The 12270-nt window shown below is 37.4% G+C and overlaps 1 protein-coding gene across 1 annotated transcript in view; it reads right to left on the bottom strand.

The window, feature by feature from the left end:
* Positions 1-12270, bottom strand: part of Pak5 (p21 (RAC1) activated kinase 5) — a 114021-nt gene that overhangs the window by 30935 nt on the left and 70816 nt on the right. The window contains exon 2 of the mRNA XM_027921577.3: positions 3035-3823. Coding sequence (XP_027777378.2) covers positions 3035-3823 — 789 coding nt within the window. The remainder of the gene's footprint in view (positions 1-3034; positions 3824-12270) is intronic.

Raw genomic sequence — 12270 nt, 5'->3', positions numbered from 1 at the left:
GCCATCACTCTCCCATAAAACCTGGTCATGAATTTCTCACAGGTTTTCTATAGAAATACAGAGGAGTGGACTGCTCCTTAGAAGCTCTGATTGTAAGGGCTGAGAAGCCCTTGGTTGATATTCCCATGGGTGAATATGCTGATATAATTTTCCTGAGACACAATAGTTTATGCATTATTTCTGGGGTTGTTGGCAGGCCAGATTTCAGGGCAGGTCTGCTTTGACTTATATTTGGAAATCTGCAGGAAGAGGGAGTCTTCAAGGAATGATGAAGATTACTCCTTCTTTCTCTCCTTCCTTCCTCTTCTTCTTCTTAGCCAAAGAGGAAGGCTACTTTGTACTTAAATGGATTTTACTGGCAAATTCAGTTAAATCCCCAAAATAACCTATGCCCATTTAGCGAGTAGGTGCTAGTTTGGAAGAAACACCAGACTTGAATTCTCGCCTTTGTTTAGCAGACAGCTAATTATGAAATTAAGCATGTTGTGTGACTCTTTGAACCTCAGTTTCCTCTTCTGGCAAACAAGTGGGCAGGGATTGCTGGTATTGAGCTAAATTCTAAAAAGCTCGAGGGATTAGACTAATGGGAAAAATGAATAAAATAGGCTGGGCAGAGCATTTTCTAAACTGGGGATCCTATGTCCCCTCTAAGGGGGTGAACTTTATGCCCAGATGATTCTACTCTAATTCTGTGTGAAAATGTGGGCACAGGGACGCCAGACCACTCCCCACCCACTATTTTTTTTCCAACAGAAGTTTGAAGCTCCAAAAATTGAGACTTCTAAGTAAAATATCTTGAATTTCCAATTCTCATGTTGGAAATGAATATTTGGTGAGCCAAACATGTCATTTGGACTAAATATGGCTCCAGGGTTGAAAAGCTGCCAACTCTGAGCAACATTTTTTCTATGACTATGACCAATAAGAGCTCTCTAACGTGTGTTCAACCATACTACATACACACAAAATTCTATTCTTTACTCCTAGATAAAATAACCATCAACATTCAATGCCTGCAGATATAACTCAAGTCAGCTACTGAACATGCTTAATTTGCTTATTTAATTCTAGAACTGTTTCCTCTGACATGGGGACTCATAGAGTGATATGAATAGGAAAACAGAGTAAACTACCTCATGTATCATGATACATGCATAGGACTCCACATGAGAGTTGTTTAATTAGACCTTTTCCCAGTAATCTACCTCCCAAGATTGATGGGAAGTGAAGGCATTTATGATACCTTGACCATGGGCATTCAAATACATTAACATGATGAGGAGAAAAACACTGTGGTTCTTTGCATTTTAGCTGGAGGCGTATATTTGAGTTCTTCCTTTCTCATAATTTATTTTTAATTTTATATCTTGGGAAATAAAATAGTAGCTTTTCTTTTCTTTCTTTCTTTCTTTTTTCTAAAATATAGCTTAAGTCACTTCCAGAATGTCCCTAAATGGCTTCTCTTCAACATCTTGGAGAAGGTTTATGAGAAATAATAAGCAAAAGAAAAATATTAGCTATCTGTAGTCAACAAAGCAGACACATGTAGGCAAGTTTGCTGTTATGGTTTGGATATGTGGTGTCCCCCCCACCCCCAACACTCCTGTGCTAATGCAGGAGGTAAAATGATTATATTACTAGAATCTAAACCTAACCAGAGACTTAATGCACTTGATCAGTTAATAATTTGAAGCATTACTGTACTGGGTGGTAACTGTAGGCAGGCAGGGACCAGCTAGAGGAGGTGAGTCACTGGGGACATGGGGACATAGCCTTGGGTATTATATCTTATCCCTCTGGCTTTCTCTCTCTCTCTCTCTCTCTCTCTCTCTCTCTCTCTCCTGGCTATCAGACATGAGCAGTTTTCCTCGGTCATGACCTTCTGCCATGATACTCTGTATCACCAAAGGCTCTGAACAATGGAGTTCGACAACCATGAACTAAGATCTCTGAAACTGTGCGCTCAAATAAATTTTTCCTCCTCTAAGTCATTCTTGTCAGGTGTTTTTATCACAGAGCTGAAAATCTAACTAACCCACTTTCCTTCCAGAGTTTATTATGCTATCCATCAAACTGTTGAGCAGAATACCTTTGGTACAGATGTGGATGCTGTCCATTCTAGAAGTCATGTCCATCTCAACTGGCTTGAGACCTGTGTAATTCACAATCTACCACCAAACGCTGCATTTTAATTTTTGTTGTACAAATGAGACAGAAAGACATTTCTAAGTTCCCATGGGAAAATCAGCTCCTTGCAAACTCTCTAAGGTATTTCCAAAAGGCTTATATCCTCATGGCAAAGTCCATGCTGTGAATAAAGATTTAGTAACTTCCCCAACAGTGTTTCTCCAACTTTGGTAAATCATGGACCAGTCTAATTTCAAAGCAAATTTCCACTAGTCAACATTTAAAACATTTTTTAAAGACAAGCGAAGAATTACAAACAAAAATTTTTAAAAAAGTATAACAAAATAGCCCATCAATTAACTACTATTCTATTACCCCTCAAATTTCATGGAAAAAGTGTTACATCAGCACTAAGATTGTGTTAAGGACATACTCTTAAAATATAGATCTGTACCCCAAGTTGGAAAAAATTAGCTTTATAAAAACTCACCACATTTTCCTGATTTTTGCTTCTTATTGGCCAGGAACATGAAGACTTTGGGAGAATGTGGTAACCACTATATTAATCCCTCTGGTGGCCTCAAATTGTTAACTCCTTAATGGAGAACTTAATAAAACATGATCACAAAGTATTTAACATCAAGATATCAGAAAATCTTTCAACTAGATAAGATTGTCTTTGCCTTTTAATCTGAAACCTCATAGGAAGATCTGAAATGACAGATTTTGAATTTAATGAAAGAAGGACCTTGTCTGAAAGCCTCTGCACTTGGGTGGAAATAAGGTGGGATTTGGATGTGGATTTTTATGGAACAGACAAGCAAACTCTTTTGAATCTGACTATATAGGCAGCCAGTTCTAGTACCCTCTTTGTGGACACTGAGAGAAAAGAGGCAGCACACTTTACCTTTGGAATGCACATTGTGGGCTCCGACAAGCGAGGGTAGGTGTAGGAGCTGTAGGAGTGTCCCTGGGGATGGGTTTTAAATGCACTTGCTCCGAATGGCATCATGGGTTCCTGCAACCCTGAGCCTGACCTGGACCTCTGCCGCAGGGCCGGCTGAGGGCTCCTCTGATTCAGGTACGAGGACTTTGGCCTCCTCTCATAGTCGTCCAGGCTGGGTCCCCAGTCACTTTCGCTGTACACCAGACTCTCCTTGGAGCACCCGCTGGTCCCTGCAGTTCTGGAAGGCGTGAACTGGAATGGGTAATCCAGCGGGGAGCTACTGGAGGCCCGCTGGTAGTCCCACTTGAAGTCACTATAGTCACTTGGTTTGCTCAGTGAGTCCAAGTGTGCGTGATAATCGGCGGGAAATCTGGCAACGTCACTTTTCAAAGGCTTCACCTCGGAATAGTAGGCCTCCCCATGTTTCATCTTCATTACGTGCCCGTTTTGCTTGACCGCGTGGTGGCTGCCTTTAGAGTAGGGGTCCACCTCGTCTCCGTAGAGACTCTTTTCCCTGTACTTCTCCGTGGCGTAGTCTGCAGTGGTGTCGGACTCGCTGGAATACTGTGAGAAGGTGATGAAGCCATTTTCTTCCGAGTGGCCTTGACCGTGGCTGGCGGCTCCTTGGTCCGGGGTGGGTGGGCTTTCTTTCCTCAGGGAGTTGGAGCGAGTCACAGAGATGTGGTCGAAATCCTCCAGCAGGCCGTTGATGGAGCTTTCCTTGCAGGGTTTGTTTCCTCTAACGATTGTCTGGGAACAATAAAGGGAATACTGTTTAGAGAAGACATTTCATGGTTAAAATATTGCTGGAAGAATTCTACCCTCACTCCGTCCACTTTAAACCACAGAAGAAAACATATGCCAGGAACATTTTAATTTAAAAGAAGAAGAAGAGGAGAAGGAGGAGGATGAGGGAGGGAGGAGGAGGAGGAGGAGGAAGGAGGAAGAAAAGGAGGGGGAGAAAGAGAAAGGAAAGAAAAGAAAAATGGTAAAGAAGAAAGCAGATGTCAGGAACAGTTGAGAGAGAGAAAGAGAACAAAAAATTGTTGATTTCACTAGCAAATAAAAACAATCGCAGCTTGCAAATGTATCCTTACTTATTTAAGCAGAGATATTAATTAAACATCAAAATTCTACTTAGAAGACCATCTAGGCTATCACTTTCTTATTTACCAGCTTTATCCTTGCCCCCGTTTTTGCACCTAAATAAGAAACCTAGCCATCTAATAAACTTATGATATTAAATTTTAGTTTCATAATGATTAGTTATGAAAAGCATGTTTGTCATTGTTTTACATTCATTATTCAGATGACTTGCAAAACTATTAAGCTTGAGTATTAACTAGAAATGGGTGCTCTTTTTTGCATATTTATGGAAGACATAATTGATGCTATGAGACTTTATTGAACAGAAAGCCACTTTCTGAAACTGTAACTAGGGAACAGCATGGAGGTTATTGTGTAGTTCAATTTGTAATCAAATGTGATATCCTTATTAAATAGGTAACTGTGATGCCTGTCGTGTATACGCTTCCATACATCATCAATGTTGAATTTTGGATGGCTTGGTAATGATGCAGTTGTACCTCGGTCTTAGTGACAGATTGTTCCCTTTAATAAACCTAAATAACACCAGATTATGAGGAACAGACAGAAACAGCAAATCGCTTACAGAGCCAGTCAACTGCGCCTTGACAATGACAAAGTTTGCAGCAAAATATGATGGGGGTGGATAAAAGAACAAAGAACAGAATGTTGTGACTTCCAGGATCTCAAGAGAAAAATACTTTGAGTGTAGCAAAGAGTTTAAAATCACCTCAATACAATAGGAAACTTCAAACTGGGAGAAAAAGACTAAGTTGGCCTGAAGCTTATGCTTTATAGATCAGAGTTTATCAGACTATTAGTGGTGAAAGAAAAGATTTTGTCTTTCTTCATAATGATTGGTTATAAAAAGGATAACTCTGGATGTCATTTACCTGTCATGTCTTCTGAGTCTTCTCTGGTCTGTGACAATTTCTAAGACTTTCCTTGGCAGTTCTAAGGAGTACTAATTGAGGACCAGTATTTTGCAGAATGTCCCTCAGTTGGATTTGTCTGATGGTTTTTTCATGGCTAAACTGGGGTTATGGGTTTGGGGGAAGGAGGCAGCAGAGTTGCATTTTCAGCACATCATATACAGGGTGAAAACCATCAACATGGTTTTCTACTGATGGTGTTAACCCTGGTCACTGGTTTGCCAGGTGTTTGCCAGGTCTATGCATCGTCATTTATACCTCACGCTTCCCCATTATAAGCAAGACACAGGTGCAGGCCAAACTCAAGGAATGGGTAGTGAAACTCTAATACCTTCTTGGGGGAGTAGATATTTGGCATCTTTCTGTACAGGAGATTTGTTTATGGTCCCCTATTTTTTTTGTTCAATCATTTATTTATATCAGTACAGATAGACCCATGGATATTTATTAAATACTTTGGGCTACTAATCCCATATTATTTGCTTTGTCGCTCAAAAGTTTCCAGCTTCCATCATTGGGGGCTCTTTCAGGTTGGCTGCTGTATCCCTATGTAAATCCCTTTTCCGTTTATGTTCTGAGCACTTCCTTACTTTCCATCACGACAAAATGCTCTTGGTTCATCTTTCCCCTGCCTCTGCCTCCAAATCAATCATTTCTTCAAGGAGCTATGGTGCTTTTCTTGGAAAATGATCTTAGAAATGAAGATGGGGATTCTGGGTGTACTCATTAATAGCTGGGTGTCACTGCTTCTAGCCCCTCCCAGTGAAGAGAGCAAGAGGACATGTGCTTGTATACTAACCCATATATAGATACACATTTAGAATTCTATCTAGATATCTATATTAGGCTAAATATAAATTTATATTGATATCTCTGAATCTAATCCACCAGGTTTTATTTTATCTTTCCCCCTTACTTATTTGTAACCTGCCTCACTAACAATGAAAATGGGGATCCTACCATCTGCCATTCATTTACTTACTCTATTCTCAGGATAATCGTGCAGCAGTTTTAGTATTATTAACCCACTCTAACAAGGGAAACATCTTTGCTAACTAGAGTTCAGGGTTTATGTCAAGATCATCTTGACTTCAACCTTAAAATTTCCATTCAAACAGTATTTCAAGATGGCTTAGGTGAGTATATGCCTTCTGTGCACTCTTCAGTGTAATAGTGGGTTCATTCAGATTTCTGTGAAATATTAGAAGAGTCACTGTTTTCTGTGTAAAAATCAATCTGTGGCCTCACTGGGGAGTCTGCTGTTTCTGTTCACTTGTCAACATAGAGCTGGTGAAGTGTGTTCAGTTCATCAGTAAATTTATAGCAGTAAATTCAATAAATGGAATTTTCTGTTTGTTAATGTTGAAGAAATATTAATATTACTATGAGCTAAATGCAGTTTAAAAGAAAAGATAAAGACTGCCTATTGAATAAGAATTGTTCTTTTAAAAATGTATTTATTATAATTGTTTTGAATCTTAGCTGTATAACGATTATGAGCTTTGTGATATTAGGCAAGTTAGCTAAACTTTTTTTTCCCCACATTTTTTATTGGAGCATTATAGTTGCATATATTGGTGGGATTTATTGTTACATATATATATATACATGCACACAATTTAACAATATAATTTGGCTAATAACACTCCCTAGCATTTCTCCCCTCCCTCTTCATCTCCCACCACTTGGTCCCTTTACTGATTTCCCTTTGACTTTTAGATCCACCCCCAACTTTCTTTTCCTTTATCCTCTCTAGCTTCCACACATGAGAAAAATTTGCCATGTTGATCTCTAGTTCCATCCATTTTCCCACAAATGCCATCATTTTATTTTTCATTATGGCTGAATAAAACTCCATTGTGTATATATACCACATTTTTATTTATCCATTCATCCATTGATGAACACCTAGGCTGGTTTCATAGTTTGGCTATTGTGAATTATACTGCTGTAAACATGGATTTGCATGTATCACTGTAGTAAAATATCTTTAATTCTTCATGATAAATATGGAGAAGTAGCATTGCTGGGCGATTTCTATGGTGTTTGTACTAATTCACAGAATTAAAATGATCATACATACCAAAAGCAATATACAGATTCAATGCATTGGTATTTTGACACCATCAAAATACCAATGACATTCTTTACAGAACTTGAAAAAACAGTCCTAAAATTCATTTGGAGGAATAAAATACCCAGAATAGCTAAAGCGATTTTAAGCCAAAAAAAAAAAAAAAAAAAAAAAATCAATGCTGGAGGTGTCATAATACTTGACTTCAAATTATACTACAGAGTTATAGTAACAAAAACTCTATGGTAATGGCATAAAAGCAGACACACAGACCAAATATACACAACAGAAGATCCATAGAAAAACCCATATAGATAGATAGTTATCTGATCCTTGACAAAGGTGTCAAAAACACACATTGGAAAAAAAGACAGCCTTTTAAATAAAATGGTGCTGGGAAAACTGGCTATCCATATGTAAAATAATGAAACTAGACCCTTATCTCTCATCCTGCACAAAAATCAACTCAAAATGGATCAAAGACTTTGGAATTAGATTAGAAAATATGGAACTTCTAGAAACTAAGGTCAATCCTCCAACTTTTGGCACAGTCAATGACTTTCTTAATAGGACCCCTAAAGCTCAGGAAATAATACCAAGAGTTAATAAATGGGACAGCATCAAATTAGAAAGCTTCTATATAGCAAAGGAAACAATAAAGAATGTGAAAAGAGAACACCCAGGAGAAAATCTTTGCTAGCTACTTTTCTGACAGAGGATTAATATATAGAATATATAAAGAGCTCAAAAAACTTTACACCCCAAAACCAAATAACCCAATTAATTAATGGGCAAATGGACTAAAACCAGACACTTCTCAAAAGAAGAAATAAAAAAATGAACAGCAATACATGAAATATGTTCAACATCATTAGCAATTAGGGAAATTAAAATCAAAACTACATGGATATTTCATCTCACACCAGTCAGAATGACAGTCATTAAGAATACATATAACTGCTGGGTGCAGTGGCACGTAGCTGTAATCCTAGTCCTTCAGAAGGCTGAGGCAGGAGAATCATAAGTTCAAAGCTAGCCTTAGTAAAAGCAAGGTGCTAAGCAACACAGTGAGACCCTAACTCTAAATAAAATACAAAATAGGGCTGGGGGTGTGGCTCAGTGGTTGAGTACCCCTGAGTTCAAACCCCAGTACCCCGCAGCCCCCCCCCAAAAGAGCACAAATAATAAATATTGGAGAGAATATAGATAAAAAGCAACATTTTAATCTAACCTTTTAAAACACAGTAATTAAAACTTATTTATTTATTGTGGTGCAGGGATTGAACATACTAGGCAATTGTTCTACCACTGAGTTATCCCCCTAACCCTCAAACCATAGTTTCTTAATCCTTAAAATGGCAAGAACAAATCCTTATCTCATAGTGTTAACATGATAATCTAATTAGATAATATGTCCTGGCATATAGAAAGTACCAATAAATAGCAGTTAGTTATTTAAATATATTTTTCAGTAATAGATGCTTAAATTAAGTTGATGATTTTGGGAAAATGGAAGCTACAAATAGTAAAAAGAAATCTCAGATTTATAAATTATAAATCTAAGTAGAAGACTTTAAAAATGACTATTTGTAATTTTAGATACCAAAAAACATAAGATTTGATTGGGTTATTTATTTATTTTTGGTGCTTAGCTTTTTTAGTTCTTTATATACCCTAGAGATTGGTGTTCTATCTGATGTGTGAGAGGTAAAAATTTGTTCCCAAGATATAGGCTCTCTATTCATCTCACAGATTGCTTCTTTTGCTGCAAAGAAACTTTTTAGTTTGAGTCCATCCCATTTATTGCTTATTGGTTTTAATTTTTGCATTATAGGAGTCTTATTAAGGAAGTTGGGCCCTAATCCCACATGATGGAGATTAGGGCCTACTTTTTCTTCTATTAGACGCAGAGTCTCTGGTTTAATTCCTAGGTCCTTGATCCACTTTGAGTTGAGTTTTCTGCATGGCGGAGATAGGGGTTTAATTTAATTTTGTTGCACATGGATTTCCAGTTTTCCCAGCACCATTTGTTTAAGAGGCTCTCTTTTCTCTAATGCATGTTTTTGGCGCCTTTGTCTAATATAAGATAATTGTAATTTTGTGGGTTAGTCTCTGTGTCCTCTAGTCTATACCATTGGTCTATCAGTTTGTTTTGGTGCCAAATACCATGCTGTTTTTGTTACTATTGCTCTGTAGTATAGTTTAAGGTCTTATTCTCAGAAGAGGATATGCAATCAATAAACAAAAATATGAAAAAATGTTCATTATCTGTAGCAATTAGAGAAATGCAAATCAAAACTACTCTAAGATATCATCTCACTCCAGTCAGAATGGCAGCTATTATGAAGACAAACAACAATAAGTGTTGGCGAGAATGTGGGGGGAAAGGTACACTCATACATTGCTGGTGGGACTGCAAATTGATGCAACAAATATGGAAAGCAGTATGGAGATTCCTTGGAAATCTGGAAATGGAACCACCATTTGACCCAGCTATCCCTCTCCACGTTCTATACCCAAAGGATTTTAAAACAGCATACTACAGGGACACAGCCACATCAATGTTTATAGCAGCACGATTCACAATAGCTAAACTGTGGAACCAACCTAGATGCCCTTCAGTAGAGGAATGGATAAAAAAAAAAAAAGTGGCATATATACACAATGGAATTTTACTCAGAAATAAAAGAGAATAAAATCATGGCATTTGCAGGTAAATGGATGGAGCTGGAGAAGATAATGCTAAGTGAAGTTAGCCAATCCCCAAAAAACAAATGCCAAATGTTTTCTCTGATATAAGGAGGCTGACTCATAGTGGGGTAGGGAGGGGAAGCATGGGAGGAATAGAGGAACTCTAGATAGGGCAGAAGGGTGGGAGGGGAGGGGAGGGAGGGCAGAAGGGTGGGAGGGGAGGGGAGGGAGGGCAGAAGGGTGGGAGGGGAGGGGAGGGAGCAGGGGGTTAGCAAGGATGGTGGAATATGATGGGCCTCATTATCTAAAATACATGTATGAAGACATGAATTAGTGTGAACATACTTTGCATACAACCAGAGATATGAAAAATTGGGATCTATATGTGTAATAAGAAATGTAATACATTTCACTATCATGTATTTAAAAAATAAAATCAATTAAAAAATTTAAAAAAAGAAGATTTTATCTCAAATTAATTACAATTGCTATTAAAATAAATACTCCTCATTAGAACTAAAAAAAACCCTGAATACTTTCAAAGCATTAAGAACTCTATTAATATTTCTTAAAAACATAATGTATCATCAGAAATTTAATAAAATTAAGACTTTCAAGATTTAAATTGAAAGATAGGCATGGAAAAGAAAGAGTATTGGAAGTACACCTAAATATTGACAGGGGTCACCTGGGGAGATCAAGAGTAATTCATATTTTAGACTAGTGTTTTTAAAATTTAATGTGCACACAAATCACCCAAGGGTACTGTTAAAGGGAGATTCTGATTCCCGAGGCCTGAGAAGAGGCCCAACATGCTAAGAAGCTCTCAGGTGCTGCACCTGCTGGTCTGTGGCTCAGACTGTGGATATAATGGAATTAGTACATTTTTTCCAGATTTTCTGCCGTCAGGGTTACTTTTATAGTAAAAATATTATGGAAATATGCCTTTCAGTATAACAGGAGCCAGCACTACACACACACACACACACACACACACACACGTATATAAATATGTATTTAATAATATATACAATATAGTAGTAAATGTGTTATAGATATCATGTTTTATATATACACATATAAAGTTTAGTATACATATACATATTGTGTTAAAATTACTTGATGCTATCATCGGTATTGGGAGCTACACTGTTCAATATTTTCCTGTTTCCTATGGAGGTAAAATACTTTAATGATTAACCAAGATCTATGACCTTCATAGATTTCACCACTAAGCACCTTTGCTTCTTTAGCATCATGAGCTTACTTGGAAGCTATAATGCTTAGATTACTTGATGAGTAAAATTGGTATACTAGAAAAGTAAAAGTTGGTTGCAGACACTAGAAGAAGAAATTTGAATATATATGTAAGAAAAACAAAATAAAAACAAAGAAAACCCAAGAAAAGTAAAGCATACTCTAATCAAGCCACTCCATTTCTTGGATCTCATTTTTAGCATTTGAAAATGTTAGTGGATTGTGTAAATGTATTTCTTTTCAAGGAAGCACATGCTTTTTCCTGTTTCAGTGAAAACCATTAACTCATTCCTAATGAACAGAGACTCACAAAATCTAAATATTTAGTAAAACAAATTGTTGAGAAGCCTAAAAACATAAAATGAAAAAAAATATCCTGACCTTATTTGATCAGGAAAGCCAGTTAAACCATAACAGAAGCAATATTTGTTTTGCTGACTCTTGTTTCACTTATGGAATCAAAACTGGTAAAGCAATAATGAGGAAATGCAAACATATACAATTTTCCAACACTGTTTAACTAGGCTTTGGACTGGGAAAACTGCTGCCTAATACTGTCAGTACCTGATGTTTATGAAAGCAAGATTGTGCAGTTTTAGGGAAATCAATAATACAATCACGGCAAAAATATCTGTGAATTTTATGCCGTGGAACCTACAGGCATTAAAATCAATGCAACCCAATCTATTTGAAGTCGTGGCTCTCATTGTCTTTCCATTGTACTCTGGACCAGCTCCGCATCTGTTCTGGCTCCTGGTGACAGCAGCCATATTTCACAGTGCTCCTTCCACAGGCTGGCGGCTGGTGATAAGCTATAATGGATCTGTCCAAGAGAACAGCTGTCTCCCCTTGTTCCTAGAGAAGAGATGAAAAAGTGCCTCTCCTCTCATAGACTGTATTGACCTTGACTATAATGAAGTGTGTAATTAACAGCTTTGCCCTAATAAGACCTCACATTTCTTTTTCAAAAACAATTTCTTCTCTGTACCTGAAGAATGAGTTTCATTTTGTCTTTCTGGGTAAATACTTCTCGGGAGGCCAATAAGCCAAATATTCCTATGACTCAAGAATAAACCAACACTCTCCAAGCAAATATCTACTTTGAAACTGTCTACCTAAGTCCTTACTCTGTAGGGAACCAGTTCCTTTTTTTTTAT

Source organism: Marmota flaviventris, chromosome 2, assembly GCF_047511675.1.
Source record: "Marmota flaviventris isolate mMarFla1 chromosome 2, mMarFla1.hap1, whole genome shotgun sequence".
Lineage (NCBI taxonomy): Eukaryota > Metazoa > Chordata > Mammalia > Rodentia > Sciuridae > Marmota > Marmota flaviventris.
This window is presented reverse-complemented; position numbering and strand designations above follow the sequence as displayed.